The 25,658-nt window shown below is 39.4% G+C and overlaps 1 protein-coding gene across 1 annotated transcript in view; it reads left to right on the top strand.

Annotated features, from left to right (window-relative positions):
- LOC136874676 (endoplasmic reticulum metallopeptidase 1) overlaps window positions 1-25,658 on the top strand; it is a 248,912-nt gene that overhangs the window by 133,019 nt on the left and 90,235 nt on the right. Inside the window, exon 6 of the mRNA XM_067148313.2 lies at window positions 9,088-9,393. Within this exon, the coding sequence (XP_067004414.2) occupies window positions 9,088-9,393 (306 nt within the window). The remainder of the gene's footprint in view (window positions 1-9,087; window positions 9,394-25,658) is intronic.

The following is a 25,658-nucleotide window of genomic DNA, read 5'->3' as shown; positions in this document are numbered from 1 at the left end:
AGTTCAGCAAGGAAGTGCACTATCCCCACTACTGTTAATCATAGTTAAGAACAATATAATGAAGAACGTCAAGGAAAATTTAGGTGAACTGAATAGAGTGGCCTTTGCTGATGATATCATGATTTGGGGTGAAACAGAAAAAGTACAGACCAGACCCAACGTACGGAAATCCCAGTTCCAGGAATATTACCTCAACATCAGCAGGACCAAGACAGTGGTGATGGCAATCAACAGGGAAGGGCGTCCAGCAAGTGCAAAACTAGGAGACCACCAGCTAGAGTGTGTGGGTAGTTTTCCTTACCTTGGAAGTGTAATCTCCAGTGATAATTTGGGCAGAAAGGAAATTACAAACAGAGTGCAAAAGGGATCAGAATTCTACCAATAAGTAAGAACACTTTTATGGGATGACATGATTCCAAAACAGGCCAAATTGATGATGTTTAAAAGTTATTTCATACCAATATTGACTTATGGTATTGAAGCATGCACCCTCACAAAATGATTCATCAAGACTGCAAGCATCAGAGATGAAATTTCTTAGGATCCACCATCCAGAAGACCAAGATGGACAAGTTAAGAAATGAAGAGGTGAGGAAAGAAGCCGGAATGAAGACATCCTTTTTAGACCGAATCGGCACATCCAGACTACGGCGGTATGGGCATGTGATGAGGATGGAGCCTACAAGAACAGCCAGAATAAATTTATAATATCAATATAAATGGACCATTATTGGACATTATAAATTTTCCAGCTAACTCATTCCTCGTTGCCAGCGTTTTGCCCTCGTGTGCTAGGTTGGGCTCATCAGTTGGTTTCCTGAGTTGTATCAGTCTATTACACTCTCTTTCCTGGCCTTTCCAATAACACTTGGTCACTGCTATCGGTCCAGAGCTTTCCTTCTCCAGCCCTGGCTCCCTAACTCCAGATCTCTTGAGACGTTGTCCAGCCATCTTGTCCTTGGTCTCCCCCGTCTTTGTTGGCTGCCAGGATGTTGGTCAAGGATCATCTTTGTTGCTTGGTCATGGTCCATCCTTATGATGTGCCCAAGGTACCAGTCTCCTCTTTGTGGCCTCTGTGGCAATCTCAAGGTCACCGTCCAGGGCATTGACTTCTTCATTGGTCCTGATGCGCCACTCTGCTTGATGTTGAACCACGTCAAAGATCTTTCTCAAGATCTTTCTCCCCCACACCTGTAGAGTGTTCTTGTTGCGCTCGTTTAAGTTCCATGTCTTGCATGTATACAGCACAACTGGATGGATTATAACTCAGTACACGGTGAGTTTACATCTTGTGGACAGCGTTGCAGTCTTCAGTATCTTCTGGAAGGTGAAGTAACACTGGTTCCCAGCTGCCACCCTCACCTTATCTCCTCGCTGAAATTGTTGTCCTCGGTCACGAGGGCTCCCAGGTACTTAAACTGCGCCATTCTCTCGTAGGTGTCACCTGCATATTCCACGCCTCTCACACCAGGAGATCTTGCTTCGTCTTGGATGTTCAGATTTTGTCCTTGTTATTCTGCAAGCCCAAATGTTGTGATCCCTCGCTCATGTGCTGCAGAGTTTCCTTCAGGTAGTTTGCACTTTTCCTGAGCAAGACAACGTCGTTCGCGAAGGCCAGGTACTGGTGGGTTCTGTTGCATATGGTATCGCTTGGGTTCAGTGGTATTCGACGCATAAAATGCTCCAAACAGAGGTTAAACAGAGTGGTTGACATGCTTCAATCCTCTCTGCACTTCAAACTCTCTGGAGAGCTGCCCCTGGGTCTTCACTTTGGCTCTGGTACTTCTCATAGTCATCAAGACAAGGTTGATAATCTTTGTCGGCACCTAAATCTTTTCAACAACTGTTGCAGCCTTGACCTGTCCACACTGTCGTAAGCCTCCTTGTAGTCAACGTAGAGCTGGCGAATGTTGACGTTGTACCCATACATTTTTTCAAGGATGAACTGTAGTTAGTACGTGGTCTGTTGTTGATCAGTTGCGTCAGAAACCACACTGATAGTCTACCAGCTGCCTGTCTGCAAAGGGCTCGAGTCTCCTAGCCAGCACCTTCGAAAAGATCTTGTAGGCCACATTGAGTAGTGAGATTCCTCGGTAATTGCTGCATACTGTCATGTCATCTTTTTGTAGATGGGGCAAATAAGGGCAGAGCTCCAGTCGTTTGGCATTTCACTCTCTGATACAGATCAGATCAGGGTGTGCATGTTATCTACAGCTCTTCTCCTCAATACTTAAAAAGTTCTACTGGTCTCCTGGCGTTCTGTTATTGCGCATGAGGTCGATCACTTCCTTTACCTCATTCCTCGTCACTTCAGGGACTGGCTTGTGCTCGTCAGTAAATAGGTGGCCAGTTGTCGCCTGATCAGGCACCCGTGCTTCTACCTCTTCAGTGTTCAGGAGCTCTTCGAAGAGCTCCACTCGTCGTGACAGGATTTTCTCCCTCTCTCCAACCAAAGGACCTTTCTTGTCCTTGCAGTATGATATTCTCGGCTCGAACCCATTCTTGATTTCCCACGTTCCCTGGAACATGGCGTGAAACTCGTTCTTAATATACAGCTCCTCGATGGCTTCTAATTGCTGCTTCTCTTGCTGTCTTTTCTTCCTTCGGAGCATCCTCTATTCTTCTATGGCGTATGGTAGTCTTCTTCTGTTGACCTTGTCGGTGTTTGTAAGATCTTGTCCTTTGCTTTGGTCCTCCTTTGGATGGCGTATCCACATTCCACTTTGAATCACTCGGATCTTACGCTTGGTTCTTTGAACCCTACAGATTCTGTCGCTGCATATGTTATGGCGTCCTGTATTGTTCCCCATAGATCTTCTACAGTGGTGCCTTCTTGTACCTCCCTCTGATCTGCAAAATTAGCCCAGGCCAACCCCCTGTACTCATCTTTCATGGTGGTGTTATACATCAAAACCTCCTTGCCTTCTGAAGGTGAGCTTTCCTGATGTTGGCTATGCATTGTCGGTATTTCACCACCAGATAGTGATCTGAGTCAATGTCTACACCTCTCCTCGTCTTCACATCCATAACAACTGATCCATGGCTCCAGTCGATGAGGATGTGGTTGATTTGGTTCTGTGTCTCGCAGTCAGGGGACATCTATGTTACCGTACGGATCCTCTTCTGCAGAAAGTGAGTGCTGCTAATGCTCATCTGATGGTCGATAGCAAAGTCCACTAGTCCGCGGCCGTTTTCAGAGTGTGCACTCTTGCCCAATAGCTGGCCTGAACATCTAGTCCCTTCCCACCAAGGATGATTTTGACGACGTGATGTAGAGCAGCAGAGTACTCTCATTCAAGGAGAGCAAAGAAGGCACCCTTTTCTTCCTCGGGGGCATCTTCAGTTGGTTTATGTGCACTGAATACTGTCACATTGAACAGGCAGAACTTCAGTCTCAAGAAGCCAACCTTTCGTTTGCGGGCTTGAAACCCAGCATTGCCAGCTTGAGTCTCTTGGCAACCATGAATCCCGTGCCAAGCTGGCTCCTGACTCCTCCACTGTAGAAGATAATATAATCTCATGAGTCCATGATGTCAGTTCCCTTCCATTGGATTTCTTTCAGTGTCGCACAGAAATATTGTAGCTTTTGAGGACTTCAATAAGATTAATGAAGGCTCCCTCTTTGAGGACTCTCCAGATATTCCAAATGCAGCATCTTTTTCCTTTTCCATGCTTGATTGTCACCATTAAATCAGTCCGGCTTTTGCTGTTATTCTGTCTCGTAACAAGGGATTTTTACATTCCTAAGTCGTTGACCCAGTGCACAACCTTTCGGGGCGGGAGCTGCCTGCCCTCTTTCAGCCCTCAGGATGGCTCACCTTTCTGTCTGGGTGGACCCATAGCCTTTGTGGATTGCTCCACCTTCTACAAGGCAGCAGGTTCCTCTGCTTTTACCCCCTGCAGAGGAAGGGTTGCCCATTCCACAAGCTCCATCTTGTTGGTGGTCTCCATCTTCGCCGTTGCTGCCGTTGAGGTCTTTGCACTTATCCCTGTGCCTGGGGCCCATGTTATATCCCATGGGACTGTGTCCTCACTAGAACTGAGCTGCTACTGTTTCAGCACAGTAACGTTGCCCTTTCTCGCGATGTGGCTGTGCCTAGCGAGAATTGTCTATGTAGACTAACATTTTCCTCTACAATGCCTCATGGACTCTTTTAAGGAGACTGTCTGACTCCAGCCTCCTGTATCTGTCTATTATCTGTATTAATATTCTGTATAACATATGCAGTGTACACCGCAAGTTATTATAAATGTGTTCTATGTCATTGAAGCCATACGGCGGACAGGAGACACTAGTACGGTTGAAAATTCATGGAGGGGAAGATTCACAAATTTGTTAATAGAAAAAGATAGTTTTCTTTGAATGGTAAGGTAATAAAATTAATTACTTAACAAACCATGCATATTATGCAGCATTGTCAGCATCTCTTATGGATAACTTAGTATTGTTCTGGGTGCTAAGTCATATGTGATCCAGATTGTTGAATGTTGGATAAAGTGGCTCATTGTAGGGGAAATTTTCACAATTCTCAAATTTTTAACAAGAGTGGCATAAAAATAGAATAGAATAAATAGAAAAAATAATAGAATAGAATAAAAATAAAGAGCCTCCGTGGCTCAGACGGCAGCGCGTCGGCCTCTCACCGCTGGATACCGTGGTTCAAATCCCGGTCCCTCCACGTGAGATTTGTGCTGGACAAAGCGGAGGCGGGATAGGTTTTTCTCCGGGTACTCCGGTTTTTCCTGTCATCTTTCATTCCAGCAACACTATCCATTCTCATTTCATAGCATCTATCAGTCATTACTAAATCACTTTGGGAGTGGTGACCCCATCGTACTAATAGCCTATATATGATTCATTCATTACATCCCTGACCCGGTCAATGACTGGAAAACAGGTTGTAGGTTTTCATTTTTAAATTAAAAATAAAATCGAGAATTTGGCCGTTGTATACTTTTGGGAGAAGGTGAATGTGTGGTTCAGCATTATCATTAAGGTATTTAGTAACACAGCAGGATCATGCCTACAGTACAAAATATAGGAAGACCTACAACGTCGTGGAATGTTGCTTTGGTTCCGGAAGGGAAGATTCCGATGTCTTTTTAATGCCATAAATCCTGATCAGCTCCAGTTAGCTTCCCAAATCTTTTTATCAGCATTCTTTTTGTGAATCATGTGTTAATAGAAAACACATGAATTGTTGCAGTTGTCTCAGATATGCTATGATCTGTGCTTTGCACATGTTAACTGGTATACTGCAGTGCTTGGCAACAATATACAGGGATGGTCTACAGATTGTCTTAGTACCCTGCTAATACAGGTCTATGAGTAAAATTTTTTTGGTCTGTAGTTAGTCCTAAGTTGGGTCTATCTTACATAAAGTCTAAGGCACGACTAGTGGATGTTTATGAATAGTGCAATTGGTACGAAATTTTTGGGTGAAACAGATATGGGATGATATAAGGGTGAGGGGAGAGGAGGAAACATTGTGTGAAACCTGTATGTGTGTTTGAAACATGGTGCAACAGGTGGGGATGAATGCATTAGAGGTAGAAAGGCATTGGGTGAAATATCTAGTAATGGTGGGTTTGAATCCCACCGTCGGCAGCCCTGAAGATGGTTTTCTGTGGTTTCCCACTTTCACACCAGGCAAATCCCGGGGGTGTACCTTAATTAGGGCCATGGTCGCTACCTTCTCAACCTAGCCCTTTCCCAGCCTTGTGGCAAAAAAAAAACTCTTTAATGTGTTAGTGTGACATTAAACGACTAGCAGAAAAAAAAAGGTGTCTAGTAAACTATTTATGTAATGCTCTGTTTATGGTGCCAGTGGGCCTATCTTGAAAAGACATCCTTAATGAGAAGTATTTTATACCAGCAGTTCCGCGGCTTTGCTCGCATGGATTTCGTAAAATAATAAAAGTAATCGTTCCTCGGTACTGTACTGAGACATTATCTGAAAATCCCTAATGTATAAACGTTCACCGAGAGATTGAGTTTCATTTACCCCTCAAACTCCTTGTAAACCACGTTTGTGTTATTGGCTTTTGGGGCCAAGATGACCATGCAACATAGAACTGTACATATGAGAAACAGTCTTCTCTCAAATAAAAAAATGCTTATTTTTAAAGGAGATACCAAATATCTATCTCCACGTCATAACATTTTCAGTTTTTGAGATGGGCTATAAGAATTCCCATAAAAATAATTAACCTCTTTATCAGTCCTTCCCATTTTCCGAAAACAAAAACACATGTTCCTTTTAAAGGAGATTCCAAATACTAATTTTCACGTCTGTAACATCATCAGTTTGTGAGATAAGAGCATCCTCATTAAGAATTATTCGCTTCCTTTTTAACTTCTTTTCACCCCCCACCCATTAAGTGCCTTTTCCGAAAAGAAAAAGTACGTGTTCCTGTATTTGTAAAGTGCTTTCTTAATACCAAATTTCATGTCTGTAACATGTTAAGTTTTTGACATATACTGCACATATACCGGTACTCATTTTCAAAATTCACCCACTTTTTCAATTCTTTCCAACCCCTTAAGTGGATTTTCCGAAAACAAAAAATGTGTTCCTTTATTTTTAAAGGAGATTCAAAATACCAACTTTCGCGTCTGTAACATTTTCAGTTTCTGAGAGATAAGTATCCTCTTAAACAGAATTCGACTCCTTCCTTATTTACTTTCACCCCTCCCCACACCAAGTCGACTTTCCGAGAACAAAAATATACGTGTTTATTTTTAAAGGAGATTCCAAATACCAAGTTTCACGTCTGTAACATCTTTATCTTTTAGAGATTTAAGTATCCTCATACAAATAATTCAACGAATATTTCAGTTCTTCCCCCCCGTAAGTGTATTTCCGAAAACAAAAGAAGACTTATTTCTTTATTTTTAAAGGAGATTCCGAATACCAATTTTCACTTCTGTAACATCTTTTTTTTTTTTTTTTGAGATATGAATATCCTCACAAAAGGAATTCAACTCATTTTCACCCCACTCCCGTTAAATTGATTCCCCCCCCCCCCCCCCAAAATACGTGTTCCTTTACTTTTAAAGAAGATTCCAAATAACAATTTTCATGTCTGTAACCATCAGTTTTTGAGACATAAGTACCCATATCAAAAGAATTCAATTTTTTCACTTCCTTTCACCCCCGTCCTTAAGTGAATTTTCCGAAAACAAAAGATACGTGTTTACTTATAAAGTAGCTTCTAAAAACCAATTATCAGGATTGTAACATCTTCAGTTTTCTATATATTTGTCCTCATAAAAGGAATTCGATTGCTTTTCACCCCCTCCCCAAGTTTATTTTCCCACTAAAACACGCTTTTCTTTATTTTAAAAGAGATTCCAAATACCAATGTTCACGTCTATATCAACTTTAGTTTAAGTATCTTCATACAAATAATTAAATAAATTTTTCAATTCTTTCACCCCCCTTAATGGGATTTTCCAAAATCAAAGGAATATGTTACTTTTAAAGGGGATTCCAAACACCAATTTTCATATCTGCAACATCTATAGGTTTTTTTAGATATAAGTAGACTCGTGCAAATAATTTAACTAAATTTTCAATTTTTTTTCACCCTCGCCTAAGTGGATTTTCCAAAAACAAAAAATATGCATCTCTATGTGATTCCAATCACCAATTTTTACATCTGTAACGTCTTTAGTTTTTGAGATATCAGTATCCTAATACAAAGAATTCAGCCCGCTTTTCAGTCCTTTCTACCCGCCTCTCCCCCTCTCCCAAGGGTTTTTTCCGAAAACAGAAAAGTACGTGTTTCTTATTTTTGAAAGGGATTACAAATACCAATTTTCACTTCAGTAACATGTTATGTTTTTGAGATATACTGTAGATATTCTCATTCTAAAAATTCATCCCCTTTTTTGTTCCCCTTAAGTGGATTTTCCGAAAAAATTATCTACGTCTCTTTACTTTTACAGGAGTACCAGTTTTCAAGTCTGTAACATGTTAAGTGTCCGAGATATATTGTAGTCCTAGATATAATTTTTTTAAATTTCCACTCTGTGTGTCACACCCGTTCACCCCCTATTCATTGGATTTTTCTAAAACAAAAGAATTTGTGATTTATTTTTAAAGGAGATTCCAAATACCAATTTTCATGTCTGTAATATCTTCAGTTTTTGAGATATAAGTATCCTCATAAAAGGTATTCAACCAATTTTCCCCCCTTTTTTCAACCCCCATAATGGGATTTTGTGAAAACAAAAAAAAAAAAAAAAAAAAAAACCACGTGGTTCCTTATTTTTAAAGGAGATTATAAATACAAAGTATTATGTCTGTAAACTTTTAAGTTTTTGAGATATAGATATCCTCATTCAAAATTCCCCCCCCCCCCCCCCTCACACCCTTAACAACAAAAAATGCGTGGTTTTTATTTTTAAAGGAGATTCTTAATATCAAATTTTACATCTGTAAACTTTTAAAGTTTAGAGATATAGATACTCTAATTTTAAAAATTTCTAAAAATTCACCCCATTTGTTACTCCTGTTTAACCCCCATTAATTGGATTTTCCAAAAACAAAAAAAAATGTTTCTTTATTTTTAGAGGAGATTCTAAATACCAATTTTCAGGTCTGTAATATCTTCAGTTTCTAAGATATAAGTATCCTCATTAAAGGCATTCAACCCATTTTTCACCCTTTTCCACCCGTCCTAGTGGGATTTTCCAAACAAAAAAATATGTGTTTATTTTTAATGGAGAATCTAAATGCCAATTTTTACAGCTGTTAACTTTTAAAGTTTCAAAAAGTTTTAAAAATTCACCCCCCTTTTCGCCCCCTTAGCGACGGAATATCCCAAAATCCTCCCTTAGCAAGCACCTACATTGTAATATAAATGTATCCTCAAAATTTCATTCCTTTATGTCCAGTAGTTTTGGCTTGGCGATGATGAATCCGTCAGTCAGTCAGTCAGTCAGGACAAGTTATTTTATATATATAGATAAGGATTTCATTGTTGATAGTTTAACATTTTGTAATAGTGTACCCATTTTTTCTGTACTGACAACTTATTTTACTTTTGTAAACTTTTAAAACTTATTTTCTGTCTTTGCAGGTCTTGATTTTGCCTGGTCAACGAATGGTTACGTTTACCATACTAAGTTTGATAATGTTGAGCAGATTCCTCTTGGTACTTTACAGCGTACTGGAGACAATATTTTAGCTCTTGCTCTTGGCATGGCAAATGGCAAAGAACTCTCTAATGTTCAAATGTACAGTGCTGGTAACATAGTTTTCTTCGATTTCCTTGGTGCTTACGTATTCAGATGGTCAGAATTTCTAAGCCTGCTCATCAACCTTTCTTTGGTCATGTTATCTGTATACTCTGTGGTGAAAAATATGCGTGCTGGCATTTCTTCTGGTAAGTACACTTGATGATCAGTTACCTTGAATAAAATTCCCTTTATCATTTTTTTCTAGATCATAAATAATGATAAATAGGAATGATTATGAAATATTTATGAAAATCAAATAATGATCTTGGAGAAAATAGCACTGTTCACATAATGATCTTGGAGAAAATAGCACTGTTCACATTCAAGAGAGAGAGAGGTAGGGGTGCGGTGGTGTGTTTGGCAGTTGCAAGAAGATATTAACTATATCGAGATAGATTGTTGTAGTCCAGTCTGTCTCTAACTTTGGTATGCTGCAGACCACTAAAGCTGTTCAGCTATCATTGTTGACTTCTTACAGTTACAGTAAAACCACAATTATCTGTTCTAATGGGGCCGGGCTGAGTGGCTGGGATGGTCGAGTAGATGGCCTTCTGACCCCAACTTGGCAAGTTCAATCCTGGCTCAGTCCGGTGGTGTTTGAAGGTGCTCAAATACGTCTGTAGATCTACTGGCAGCACGTAAAAGACCTCCTCTGGGACTAAATTCCGGGACCTCGGCGTCTCTGATAACCGTCAAACTAGTTAATGGTACATAAAAACAAATAAAATATTGTTGAGCTCCTCATTGTCATAGAATCTCTGCAGTTTGCGTGAGGCATGAACAAGACCACTTTCTCATGTATAGACTCTTTAAAACTCTCTGCAGTCTATTTGTTCATGTTTCCTTGAACACCTGCTGGTGCAGCAGATCCATGACCTTCCAGCCAGGTTGTGTGATACTGGCACCAGAATCACCTTTGCATGGTTTCCTTGGCACTTGTGGATTGTAGGCAAATCATGCTGTGAAAGAAATGGTACTTCTACCATCTAGATCTGTGAACGTACCTGCTAAGTATATTTCTCAGCTACATCAAACCGTCTTCTCATCCTGGGAATCAGTAGCGTAGCCAGGATTTCAGTTTGGGGGGGGGGGCCTATTCATCCAGAATTTTTTTTTGATAGGTGTCCAAACATCCATAGTTTAGTTGGTGTAGAATACTGAAAAAAGGAAATGGGTGTCCTTGGATCCAAGTAAGAGTGGTAAATTCGTGCGGATTCCGGAAGCTAATAGTAATTTTCTTCTTCTTCCTCTTCTTTTCCCATATCTGTGGGGTCACGGGTGCGAACTGTGTCGCACATGTGCATTTGGCTCTGTTTTACGGCCGGATGTCTTTCCCGACGCCAACCCTATATAGAGGGATATAATCAGTGTTGTGTGTTTCTTTGGTGGTTGGTAGTGTAGTATGTTGTCTGAATATGAATATGTTGGGACAAACACCTAGTCCCCAGCCAGAAGAATTAATCAGCCGCAATTAAAATCCCCGACCCAGCCGGGAATCGAACCCGGAACCGTCTTAACCGAAGGCCTCAACACTGATCATTGAGTCGGACTCCGTAAGGACCGTAAGCTAATATTAATGCACATTATATATAAAATGCTCAATAAAAGTACATTCGTTAAAACTCCTGGGGTGTCTGGACTTGCTTGTACGACACCCTCCCCCCCCCCCCCCACCGGACCCCGGCTACATCTGTTACTCCCATCCCAACATAACTGCAGCATTTCATATATTCCGAGTACAAGTGAAATGAATGCAAGAATAAACAGTTCGAGTAAGGATGCAATATTCTGGTTTAGAATAAATACGGCAATGTTATTATAATAATGGTCATGTGATAAGCAATAAAGAAGTGACATTTTATACAAATAATGCGACAAAGATATACACACACACGCGTCGAATACAGGTTTCTCGTCCTTCTTGTCCATGGCTAGATGATGAAGGCAAGAGAATGATGGCCCACCGTGACTCGTTATTTCGACATTATAAACAAACCCTAGATGACAAAGACTTTGAATCTAACCGCATCTTAAGTACTCTACGGCCCCTAATTTTCTGTATTTTTATCAATGACATACTATCTGTGACAGGAAATAACACACATGACCTCTGTGCTGGCGATCTTCAAATATATCGACACTGCAAGACAAGATATTAACAGGGACCTCCGACGACTCAGTGTACTGTATATGCACAACGAAGCTCACTTATACTAAACTGCAAAAAATTCTCAGACAATTATAATTGGATCACGAAAATTACTGAGCTGCTCAAACAATGTCGCAATCCCGCCTATCCTACTAATTTCCTACAGTAAAACGGTTTAAAATCCCGGCGTAATGATGAATGAAGCAGTTAATTGGTGTGATCACACGAAACAAATACGTAAACAGATTTTTGGAGTTCTTCACCCTCTTAAACGGCAGAGGGATGTATATCCATTTGAGCTACAGGCCAAACGAATACAGACACTCATTCTCCCTATTCTTGATTATTGTGACGTTATTTTAGTTGACATGACGAGGGAAGAAACACTTAAACTTCAACGAGCGCTGAATTCCTGCCTGCGATTTATTTACAATATCAGGTACGATGTTCACGTCACCCCACACTATCAAGCTGTCTCATGGCTGATGTCTGATAAACGTCGGCAGCTACACACTTTAACGATGGTGATCAGAGTGGTAGCTGAAAGTCAGCCAATGTATATTTCTTCTAAATTCATCTTTTTATCATCATTTCACAACTTAAATACATGTTCTAGATTCATTCTTTCTATTTCACTGCACCGCACAAATAAAATTAATACATAATTTGTGGTGACTGTCGCCAGATTATGTAATTCCCTGCCAGTTCAGGTCAGAGAAACTAGCTTTTTTTAAATCACGATTTAAGGTCACCTGCCGAGACTACCTGCTGAGGACAGCTAACTGAATGGTTGAAGTATGAATGTGTGCGTTCCTGAGGATTAGCAATTTTTAAGAGTTTTTAATATTAATTTAGTAAGTAATTTATTTAAAATTTATTTTCAATTCTATTAATTTATGCAGTTTTAACTATTTTAAGTATCTCAGTATTTTATTTAAGATTCTGATTAGTAAGTGGTTAAGTGTACGAGAGGGCCTGGAGCCCTAACTTCGCCACTGTACTGAAGGCACTAATAAATAAATAAACAAATAAATAAATATATAATGTAAAGCGTATGGGTATAGTTCTTTTGTTAGTTGGTAAAGGAAAATACGCGTTACAACACATGCTATGTAGGGTTTACCTTGTCCTATTAGTTTCCAACGCGGTTAGGGCCACGCAGCTGTGAGCTTGTATCCGGGAGGTGGATTCGAACCCCACTGTCGGCAGCCCTGAAAATGTTTTCCCTTGGTTTCCAATTTTCACACCAAGCAAATGCTGGAGCTGTACCTTAATTAAGGCCACGGCCGCTTCCTTCCCATTTCTAAGCCTTTCCTATCCCACCGTCGCCATAAGACCTATCTGTGTCGGTGCGACGTAAAGTAAATTGTTAATTACTTTCCTCACAAGCCTGGGATACAGAATATAGTAGTATAGAGTTAGAGTTTTGTGACGCTAATATTCGTATGTATATTTTTTATTAACGTGTCAGAAACCAACGACAATGAGCTGTTGCCATTTCAACACCGTTTTAAGGGTTACCGATCCAAGCCGAGATTTTTTTTTTTTTTTGCTAGGGGCTTTACGTCGCACCGACACAGATAGGTCTTATGGCGACGATGGGATAGGAAAGCTCTAGGAGTTGGAAGGAAGCGGCCGTGGCCTTAATTAAGGTACAGCCCCAGCATTTGCCTGGTGTGAAAATGGGAAACCACGGAAAACCATTTTCAGGGCTGCCGATAGCGGGATTCGAACCTACTATCTCCCGGATGCAAGCTCACAGCCGCGCGCCTCTACGCGCATGGCCAACTCGCCCGGTCAAGCCGGGATTTGAACCTGCGAACTCGGACTCAGAAGGACAGAGACACAACCTACTGAGCCACATGAAAAGAAGGCGTTTGTGATTATTGTTATGAATAGATGCAGTTAGTATTTTTACAAAAGTTTTTCTGAGGAGCATTTATTAAGGCGTACGTTTCCTTACTGTCCTAAATGCACGAGGCCGGGCAGAAGAACTAGCTGGAAGCTAAGGAGCCATGCAGGGGTGTCGCTTCCTTCTCTGTTCACTTTTCTAAACCAAACTCCATGACGTAACAGCCCCGAAGCGCCATCGCCTACCAAGCGACGGCTGTTCAGCCCCGAGGCCTGCAGATTACGAGGTGTCTTGTGGTCAGCCCGACGAATCCTCTCCACCGTTATTCTTGGCTTTCTAGACCGGGGCCGCCATCTCACCGTCAGATAGCTCTTCAATTATAAACACGTGAGCTGAGTGTACCTCGTACCAGCCCTCAGATCCAGGTAAAAGTCCTTGACCTGGCCGGGAATCGAACCTGGGGCCTCCGGTAAGAGGCAGGCACGCTACCCCTACACTGTAGGGCCGGCTGGTTATTTTTAGGTCTCCTTATATTCAAATTTGACTTACGGCATCCTGCATTCGATTCCTGACACTGACAGAGTTAAGAAAGGCATGGGATGAGGAGGATACAACCTTGTTTTTGGGTGCAGTAGAGTTTTCCTTGAGTCTCCCGTAATCGAAATATCTACGGCATGGAAGGTAGTCAGTCACCTTCACGGAGTGTAGTACCAAAGTACCAAAGTGGTTCCTTTTTTAAGAAGACAAAGATAAAGATTCCACTTCCTCACAAACGAAGAACGATATTATCAATTTTACGAACAGTTTCAATAATGCAGCCGGTGTATGTTAAGAGTACAGAAGCTATAATTGTACATGGTAACAATCAAAACCAACAATATCTACTGAAGATCCGTCACCGCACTCGGTAGGACCGGCTCTCTTTTTACATCCACCGGGCGAGTTGGCCGTACAGTTAGGGGCGCACAACTGTGTGCTTGCATCCGGGAGATAGTGGGTTCAAACACCACTATCGGCAGCCCTAAAGATGGTTTTCTGTGGTTTCCCATTTTCACACAGGAAAATGCTGGGGGCTGTACCTTAATTAAGGCCACGGCCGCTTCTTCCCACTCTCAGCCCTTTCCTTTCCCATCGTCGCGATAAGGCCTACGGTGCGACGTAAAGCAAATTCTAAATAAAAAATAAAAAATCTTTTCACAACCCCTTCCAAGGAAACGTTGTACACTCAAAATACGCCACCATAAATGATGCGGTTCTGGCTCAAAAGTGTAAGGAAACATAATGAAAGGGATCTAGTGTTTTAAGTAGAATCCGTATCAATAGAACGTGACTTCCCATTTTAAAACAGTTTCATGCATCGACTGCAATTCAAGCCTGGGCCGTCCTGATGAGAAGATAAAACCATTAGAACTGAGTTATCACGTCCGCGAATTACAAAATAGTTACCCGCACTTTTGATGGTGCCATTTGAGGTTCCAATCAGCCCCCGGGCACTTGACAAAATATATAGGCCTACCTATCGAACTTAGGCTCGACTCCGCGATTGTCTTGCTACTGTAAAAATAAATAAAAACTTTTTCATAACTTACCGAGGATGCACATAGTGTTGGCTTCTCAGTGACAAAACGGTCCCTCTTCAAACAAAGTTACTTATATGGCACAAAATGAGGAACTAACGTGCAGCTCACAATCCTGTCACAGTCTGCCCAACGCTGCAACACAGCACATCTCTCAACCACGGTACAACCCGAGGATCCCTAGGACATTGTTGTTTCCTGGAACCGATATGCAAAAGCTGACACGATGTTGTAAGCTTGCAATTGTTTCTGGACGTGGCTCCCCCGTTATCTCGGTGGTCACGTTTCTGCCCCATACTGAGTAATCCCTTGCTAATTGCCCCTTTCTTCATGTCTTGACGTTTGTCAACACAAGGTTACATTCTCAATACTGAGGCTTCTACAGGGAAATATCCCCGCGCATCACAATCCTAAGTGTCTTCCTTTCATTCAGGCAGTACAAATATGGAGATTTATGTATGACCCTATTGAGCCCTGCTAGTAGATTCTTGTCGCTACATTAACTTAACATTTCGGCGTACGTTTTTAAGTTGTTCGTACCGTAGGTAAAACAACGGCTGATCCTCGCTCTAGTTTCAGGAAATATTTTGGGGGGGGCCCGGCCCCACTGGGCCCCCCCCTTGGCTACGCCAGTGCTGGGAATCAGTGACTAGCTATCCAAACTCCCAATAAGCTGAGAACAATTAAAAATGACAGCAGTGTAAGTGGTCCTCTTCCCAGCCCTCATGGAGAGAGGCTGTAGTTTTTTATTAATTAATTAATTAATTAATTAATTTATTTATTTATCAGTCTAAATATGAGAGTTGTAATGTGAAAATATCGAAGTTTGTAGATTCTTAACCAGGAGAGTATTTTATAAACTATGGAAGATTTACACTGTCTTACCTTCTAAAGATGAGAGACCCCCCCCCAATGTGTTCATATGGTGCTGACTTCACTGCGGTCCAATTTCTCAATGAGTTTGTCGATCACTTTGACCTAAGACGGAATCTTAGCCTGCAGACAACACTTGGAACTCATACTAGCCAATGATGAGGATATTACTTATCATAATTTACTTTGTGTGATTGCAGATTAATTAACCACATATAAATTTCAGGTGTTCTGTTACTCAGGAAACTTGTGTTCGCTTTTGATAGGTCAAGTGTTGATTGTGGCTTTTTAAAATCATTTATGTTCTTTTTTCTTCCTTTCATTTTCAAAATTCATTTGCTGAATATAAAATTGATGTTTATTTTAAATTTTGTTTCCATTAAGTTTGATAAGAGAGGACCTAAGTTACTAGAAGATACTATCAGCACAGCTGTGTCATCATTATCGGTTTGCCCTTCCAACGAGCCAGGTAGGGTGTTTGAAAATGAACATCTTCCAAAGTGCCTATTCAAAATGATTTTGTTGTCCATGACAGATTCCCAATTCCATCCTCTTCTCTCCATGTCTTCCCTCAGTTAGTCCACCTATCTCCTTCTTGGTCTTCCAGCTGGTCTTCTACCTGTTATTCTCTTTTCCAAATAAGCACATGGTAACATTGTGCTATTCATTCGTTTAACATGCCCAAACCCTTTAAGTCTAGATGACTTAAGTCTTTCCTCCTTCGATTCATTTAGACCTAGGTTAGATCGGATCTCATCATTTTTCACGTGATCAAGTCGTGTCTTGCAGTTCTAAGAAATTTCATTTTACAGGTTTGAATCCTACTATAATACTTTGCTGTTAGTGTATCAGCACAGCTGTGTGAAAGTCAAAACTACGTTCCTGGAATAACATCAAACTCCCCAGCATTAGGTGGTTTAGATTACGTTAACTTCTTTTGTATTTTCTTACACTTTGTTAGTTGTCTTTAATTTAGTTTTGGTTACTGTTGTATGAATTGGCAATAAAAAAGTCTAATTTCATATCTGATGATCAAATTAATATTAGATTATTGATTAGCGCTTTCATTAACTTCCAGCATTCAGGGAACATTTGCTATGACTAGATTTTGTAGGCTGAAAATTGATTTCTAAAAAATTGGAAATATAATGCTGAGGGGGACAAAGTAACTATTATTCATTATGTTTATTTTCAAGTCATACATAGAGAGGAACATGAAATGGTATGCATTTCAAAATGGCACGACATTGTGGGAACAGGGAGCAGTACAGTAGAAGAAGTGGACAAACATGAAAACACCAAAAGGACAAGGACATTTTCCATATCTTCATGCACTGTCATCTTCTAATAAATAAGGATATATTTATTTTTAGGTTACACAAATTAATTATGGTACAGGAAACCAAGGGAACCCCTGGAACCAAGGGATGGAATTTTTATTTACGTAGTAATGCTCTTCCCATCTTCTTTGTTTTCTTATGTGAAACTAGTACATAAGCCTTTCTTCAACAGTCAAAATTACTGTCTATAAAGTAATCGGAAATTCTAAAGGACTGTTAATACATCTGATGTATAAATGTCACACTTTCCTGGTCTTATACGTCACTTAAATGGAATCAAAACAGGTGTTATAGTATTTCCTTACAAACAATATTGAGTGCGGTTGTAGCTTGGAGTTGTACTTTGAAATCTGTGGATCTGAAGACTCTTGAAAAGCTAGGTACAACTGTCCAAAACACTGGAGTGGGGAGATTTCATCCCAACTTCAAAGTGTGTCCTGGTGGCTTATTCATTGTGACGGAGAAGGAAATTGCCTCCATTTAAGAAAGAATGGTGTTCCCACATTCACAGATGATAAATATATTCTTGGAATAAAACACTTTCTTCCTGAAGCTGAGCCCATCTGAACTTCTGCATGAAGAATATTTTTGTCTAGCTTCTGTAGATTCAATCTCGTTCCATTGCACTGACCAGCTTTATTAACCTCATTATCATCATCACACTGAGTCAATGGTAAAGTACGTTATTTGGTCATCTTTGAAGCTATTCAGAACCTATTGGTTGATGATGATAACTTGTTTATTTCTTGGGCAGAAAATTGCTACTTTGGAAAACATACTCTCAGTTGGATGAAAAGAAGAACCAAATGAATCTTGTAGAATATTTTTGAAATCCGTTTTTCTTGAATCCCGGTAGTGCCATTTGGTCTAGTTCTCAGTTCGAGTTTAAAAGCCCTGCATTGAAGTTAAATCTTAATTTTGAACCATAAAGTAGAATATTTAAAACTTGTCTGGACAACAGCGGTTCTGTTACAGTGAGGAATTATTGCCAGGCACTGTCAGAATTCTATACTTTATTTATTTATTTATTTATTTATTTATTTATTTATTTATTTATTTATTTATTCTTTCTCCAGATCTACATTATATGTATATGAACCATTAATGGAGAGAAAAAATAACAAGTCTGACCTAGACCAGCCCACAAAAGGTAAGGGAAAAGACTGCCACTAGATAGGCAGACATATGAACAAAACCATAAATTTAAAAAAAAATAAAAAATAAAAAGAAATAATAATAACAAAAAGGCAATGCGGCAGAATAAACACTATAATATGCTTACAATATTGTGTTTTTAATTCCACCTTTTCAATACAATTGATTTTATGTTAGAAAATCATAATGCTACAACACTATTTTATAGGGACATGTTTCGCTTGATTTCAAGCATCCTCAGCCTATGTAATCATTTCAAGGTTAAGACCTGTCATTGTTAATTTGCTTTGACAAATTTGTGCTTAATTATAATTCTAAAATTAAGTAGTAATACATAAACATAGGAATTTGTGACACATTGATTGTTTAAAAATATGAATGACTAAACTAAAATTGGAATATCCGTTATTTCTAAAGACATTGACGTCCAAAACACAGTAATATCTTCCAAATGTTGAAAATTTGGCTTTTTTTTTTTTCAAAAGTTCTAGTTTATTAAAAACAATTGTAATTTGACTTCTATGTTAAAATTTGAGTTGTAATTTTTGTTAAAACTTGTTGGTGTCTAAAGATTAAAATCTTGGATACGTTGGAATTCTGCTTCAGGTATTAATTTTGAGGCATGCTCCTGTAATTTATTTGTTTTGAACAGTAAAATGCTGAATTAAGTAGTTTCATCGAAATAGTCTTGCTTTGACGATCAGATTTTCCTTTGGTAGTAGTTTGTATTTATGAGGGTTTAGTCAAAAGGGGCGTCAGTCCAAAATCTTGAGGTGTTGATTTGTTTATTATTTATAATATTTGAATGATGGTGCGTTCGAGCCGAACATAATTCAGTTTTTGATTAAGACCCATCAGCTTTTGGATCGGCCTTTTCTTTAGGTTTACAGTTCAACCAACTCTTCAGATTGTATTGGAGTCTTTAGCAACCACACATTCTGTTCTGTGGATGATATACTGTAGTTTACTCATTTTCTTCTTACCTTAACACAGAATGTAGATATTTTGTTCCCATCTAGGAACTCTGCCATGATATGTTTTCACTCAAACCAAATCCTAAAGAAAAGGCCAATCCAAAAGCTGATGGGTCTTAATCAAAGACTGAATTATGTTTGGCTCGAACGCACCATCATTCAAATATTGTAAATAAGAAACAAATCAACACCTCAAGATTTTGGATTGACGTCCCTTTTGACTAAACCCTCATAAATACAAACTACTACCAAAGGAAAATCTGCAGCATTTTACTTTTCAAAACTAATAAATTACAGTAGCCTGCCTCAAAATTAATACCTGAAGCAGAATTCCAACATATCCAAGATTTTAATCTTCAGACACCAATAAGTTTTAACAAAAATTACGACTCAAATTTTAACACAGAAGTCAAATTACAATTGTTTTAAATAAAGTAAAACTTGGGGGGGGGGGGGGGGGGGTGAATTAGCCAAATGTTCAACATTTGGAAGATATTGCTGTGTTTTGGACGTCATTGTCTTTAGAATTAACAGATATTCCAATTTTAGTATAGTCATTCATATTGTTAAACTGTCAATGTGTTCACAAATTCCTATGTTTATGTATTTTACTACTTAATTTTAGAATTATAATTAAGCACAAATTTGTCAAAGCAAATTAACAATGACAGGTCTTAACCTTGAGATGATTACATAGGCTGAGGATGCTTGAAATCAAGCAAAACAAGTCCCTATAAAATAGTGTTGTAGCATTATGATTTTCTAACAACATAAAATCAATTGTATTGAACAGGTGGAATAAAAAACACAATATTGTAAGCATATGATAGGAAATTTCAATACGGGTCTAAACATGAGATTAGTTACATGTAATAAAAAGAATAAACACTGTTGCCTGGCCCAAGATCAACCCTTATTGGTGGTCTATTGGCCATGGCAGTATGATAACAATAAACTAAAAAAATAATATTTTACTGTGTAGAGTACAATAGTGTCGGCAGACGGCATCTGTAATTTAAACAAACTGCATATCTCTTCCAGCCTGGTTTCCAACTCAGCACAGTCCTTCCTGAGCACTGACCTCTCTGTTGCTTTACTTTAGTTGCAAACCTAGCTTTCGTGTTACAACCACTGTTGTGCCGGTGTGCATTTATTCTCCTTATGTTTCATTACTATTGTCGCTGATTCACAATGAACCTCCACCTCAGCTTATACCACCTAGTCTTACTCTTTCAGCATATATCAATTCCTCCTTTAGTCTCAGCCAATCTGTTTCATTTGAAATTTCAGGCCCATCTCCTCATTAAGTTAATCCATCACACCATTCCATACTCATAATCTCTTGACAGCCTTTACACAATACTATCATCTAGTCAGCCTCCATCTCAACTTATACCATCTGGTCATATTCTTTCACCACATATTCATTTCATCCTCAACCTCTACCATACTTCTTTTCTTTTAAAATTTCAGACCACTCTCCACATTAAATGAAACCATCTCACTTGCCATTCCATACATTACCAACCCTACATCACTATCTTCCTTTTCAACCACCAGCCTTAACTCATCACAACTTTTACATCCACTCTACTACCTTATTCACTAACAAGTAACTTAGACCATAAGCTCATATACCATCCATCTCCACACATTAACTTAATCACGAAACCTCGTGGTTATTTACAAACTCACCACACATGCCATCGCAACTTTGAATCACAATCATCCTGAAATCACTTACATTCACCAACCAAAATATCTCAACTATAGCCACATAAGTCTCTCACCATATTGAATTATACCCCTACATTTTTCCATCTTGCTATATTATGCCATTACATTTTAACATTAGCTTTTACCCTTATCTACCAATTTTTTACAATCACGCTCTTTCTTATTTACTAACTAAATACCCGCCTCATCTTAATTACAGCCTTCCAATACCATCTAAATTCACTACCGCTTCTCTCATTTCAATATATAACTCTGAACACTCTATTGCATTTTCGATATGTTTGTTGCCAATCAGGCTCACTGTACAATCCAAATACAGTGACAATAATTAATATACACACTTCACTACCTACTAATTTAACTACTTAATCGCTCTTATCTCAGCTACAAATAACACACACACACACTCCACTATTCTCATGTGCTTAAACAATTTACTTCCTGCTCATGTTTTTTTTTTTTTTTTTATTTCTTGTCACTATGCCTTCGTCCAATTTACTCTTCTTACCCCATATCTCTTTCAGACTCAAGCTTCTCCCTTTAGCCAAGGCACCTCTCGTTTCTGATTCCTCCCTCAAAGCTGTATTTTCACTTTGTTTATGCGCACTTGCCACATCTTGTGGTTCTCCACCCACATCCACTCCCTGCATCTTCCTTTCTTCTCTCACACTGGCCTCCGTCCTCAGCTCCTTAACTATTGCCCTGGTCTCCCTCCTCATCTCAATTGCTGCTTCCATGGCTCCTTCTACGATCGATTCGAAGATAGTATGCGCGTCCTCCTCTGCCCTGCTAATTTCTTCTTGCTGCAAGCTCTGTTCCAATGCTTTCAAATTCATCACTCTCCGATTTCGGGACCAATTTCCGTGCCTCACTACCAGTGTCTGGCCCCTAGTATCACCATGTCCATCTTCTCTAACACTGCTGTCCATAACTTGACTTTATTCCACTCTCTTCCCCATTTCCTCTTTTCTCTTCATATTCTCTTCCAAATCGTGTAGTTTCATCACTGTCCAAAACCTGGCCCAATGGCCATTGGTTACCACTAGTTGTTGACCTTTAATGTAAGCTCTTAACCCTTGAAGTCTGGCCTGGACTAAATGTTTTTATAGGGTATTTATATTCCTCATCCCTTCTCTTCCCATGTCTCTTTTAATCCGGATTTTCGTACTCCATAGATTGTCGGCGCCTCTTATCACTATTTCCACCATCAGGGTGGAAAACAACTTCACTTTTATTGGCCTGTTGCCCCGTGCTTTACCTATCCTTTCCATGTCGTCTATATCAACTTCACTAAAGTTAATTTTCATCCTTTTTTGGATGAGTTCCACAACCTTGTAGATTGTCAACACTTTGTCCTCTCCTTATTCTTCTGGCACTCCATATATAAATAAGCATTTCTTCCTGCGTTCTAGGCAACTGCCTTCTATTTCAGCCTTCAGCTTCACCACCTCTTCCCCCATATCCCTTATTTTCTCCTTGAGTGATGCAATTTCTCTCTCGTTGATTCCTACTTTGGCCCTTGTTTCGTCTGTTTTTCCCTGCATCCATCGGCTCATATTCCCAAATTTTTTCACTTGTTCCTTCATCATATTTTTAATTTGCTCAAATGGGCATACTTCTTCCCCAACCTCTCTAACTACCCTCCTTATTACCTCCACATCTTCCCAGCTCATGTTGCCATTGGGAGTCGGTCCGGGGTTTTCTTCCGCACCCCCTATAACTAGCAGTACCATAATCACCGTTGCTACAAATATCATCTCACCCTTCATTCCATTTACCTCCTTCACTCCTGGCTGTTTCCTTCTTCCCTCACCCCTGCCAACTTCCCATAACTGCCCGATATTGATCCAAGCCAATCCTCTTCCTCTTCACTCCTGCTTCCTTCTTCCATGCACCACTCGCACTCCACTCCCACTCTGCCGGCACACCCGACTCAGCACGTCTACTCCTGCTGACTGTCTAGGTAAGACTGTAATTCTATACCAAGCAAGATCACTTTTCTGATGGAAGGCGATTTATGATTATAAATAGCTAGTCTACTGAGGAAAGAGCGTAATGGACAGTGATAGTTGCCTCTTCCCATACTATTAACTTAGCCTATCTTTTTTTATTCCGCATTATCTGACATTTTTATGTTCGGTCTGCGAATATAGAGCTATTACTCCCTCTTTCCTGTGACTTAACTCAATCTTTCTCCAAATGTATCGTTTTAGCTTCAGTTGTTTGTCTGTGTGATTGCATATTTTATATTTGCCACTTTTGCCTTTGTTCACTCTGTCTTCCTCCTGGAATTTTAATACGTTGGATGGTCAGCTCATTTGAAATTTATTTTATACACACAAGTCATACAACCTCTGACGATCAAAAATTATTTTCAGGTGAGACCTCGTGCTTTCATGGACGTCATGTTCTCCTGACGGATTCTGCTGGCAAATTTCTGTGGCTGTACTGTATAGCCAGTTGCATTAAGTCCAAAGCTCCAAGCTCCAATGCTTCAAACCAGAGAGTAAAACTTGGTTCAGTCTTATGCCAATAGATGACATTAATGTTATTATGTGCAACAAAATTACAACCTGGCCTTGCTGAATGAGAGGCATTTTATTGCGAATTAACCAAGCATACAAAATTCCATCTCAGCCGAAACATGTCTCTACCATAGAAACACCTGCAACAAAGCATCCAAGATGAACATTTGTTAAGATGTCATCCCTCAAACTTGTATGTCCAACCCATCCATACAGGTCAGGTATGAAGCGAGATGAATCTTTGTTGCGAGTTTTAAGACTGGATGCCCTTCCTGGCGTCAACCTCATCAGAGGAGTTAATGAGATAAAATGAGTGACTTGATATATGATATTGGGAGAGGGGAGAGTGAAACCCCTGCAGACGCATAGTCTACTCCTGTCTAATAGCACCAAAGGTTCTGTTCAAGGCTTTATGCCCCTATCTGACAGATAAATCACCATCAGCAGCATTATTTTCCCTCGCTCCATATGAGTACTGCAAAAAGGTTTGGAATTTAATCCAGGCTTTTGGCACGCAGTCGAGTGATTAGAAAATTTATACCACCACCTCTCCTACCCTACCATCCAACATTCGAATTGTATTTTTTTCGATCAACGGTATTTGAACAGACTAACCACGATGTCTGATCATTTAGCAAGCATGCCTAAACAGTCATCGCCACCATGTGGGCTGTGCTAACCATGGAGATAGTGTTTTCATACCCTGGAATGGAATAAGTGATTTATTAATTTCACGGAAAGATAGTATTTTTCACTAAATAGTTAAAGTATGATCACCATCCTTGCATTGGTCTTGTAACCTATATAACTTCGCTGATGAAGAAATTTTTTTCTTTAAAAAAGTACAAAAGATATTTGTGAGAGGTTCATTGTATTTTTCTTGTAAAGGAGACAAGAGCTTCATATGCCCTCGCTCCGTATGATCACTGCGAAAAAGTTTGAAATTTTGGCACGCAATCTAGTGATTAAAAATTCTACACAACCACCTCTCCTACCCTGCCGGCCATCATTCTAATGGTAATTTTTTTTGACCAACAGGACTCAGACCAGCTAAACACGGTGTCAGACCATAATATGGTATACTTGATGACTTAATGACCATGGCCACCAGACACGCTGTGCATGTTGATGGAAATGTGTTTTGTTACCCAGAATGGAAAAAGAAATTGTTCATTTCACTGAACAGTTCATATATGATGATCATCTAACCCATATCTGGTACCATTTCTAGTCTTTTGAACATTCCCGTTTCCTGGGCCCTGTTTCATAAAACATCTTTCACTAATATTATTAGTAAGAAACCAATAATATTAACTAATAATATTAGTATTATGTTTCATAAAATTATTAGTTAATAATATTAGTTATTAGTTTATGAGTCAAAATTATTAGTAGATGTTCCTAATAATATTAGTAAATTGTTTCATAGACAACATGACTAATGAAAGTTACTCATATTATTAGGATTATTTCCATGAGTGTATTTTGACTCATAATTCATATTATTAGTGAAACCAAAGTGAGCGGTATTTTAATATTTTGGCATAAAATCATGAAGATCATTGAAATGGTTGACTGATTCAAATAGTGATAAGGAACGAGTGTAGGTATTCACCGTTCAATAAATGTTACGTCAAAAACAGCCAGTACTGACATGTAACAAACATATGAATTCCGGTGCAATGGGAGATTTAGGTTAGATTACATAACTTTTGAGTATTTGCTTGATAGGATTGGTAATAGAACGTTCCACTGCAAGGAATGAAGCATAACCTTGAAATAGCAGCTTCGCATTGCACTCCATCGGTTGGTAATGATACACAGTATCATTGTGTTTCTCTAGTGCAGTTCTGCTCGGACACTCCAAGTATCTTTTAAAATCTTGGCTTATATCACCAGTAAACTAAGATGATGCTGGTGATGATTATTGTTTTAAGAGGAAGTAGGCTACAACTAGGCAATCATCATCTATAATAACGCTAATCAGATAGAAAAATGGAAAGGATCCGACATTTTGAAAAATTAAGGTTATCGCCTAAAGATACAGAAGGGCCACGAAGGGCGTGAAAATGAAAGACTCTCTCGGCCTCGCAACCTAATACTGTCAGGGTCGGAAAAGAACAAGAGTTTAACAAGGGAGGTCAGAAGGGTAGATGAAAATAAACCTGGCAGAAGTAAGTTGAAGCAATGGCAGGACTCATCTCAGTGACCCATGTTCGCCAACACACG

This window comes from Anabrus simplex, chromosome 5, assembly GCF_040414725.1.
Source record: "Anabrus simplex isolate iqAnaSimp1 chromosome 5, ASM4041472v1, whole genome shotgun sequence".
In the NCBI taxonomy this organism is placed as follows: domain Eukaryota; kingdom Metazoa; phylum Arthropoda; class Insecta; order Orthoptera; family Tettigoniidae; genus Anabrus; species Anabrus simplex.
This window is presented reverse-complemented; position numbering and strand designations above follow the sequence as displayed.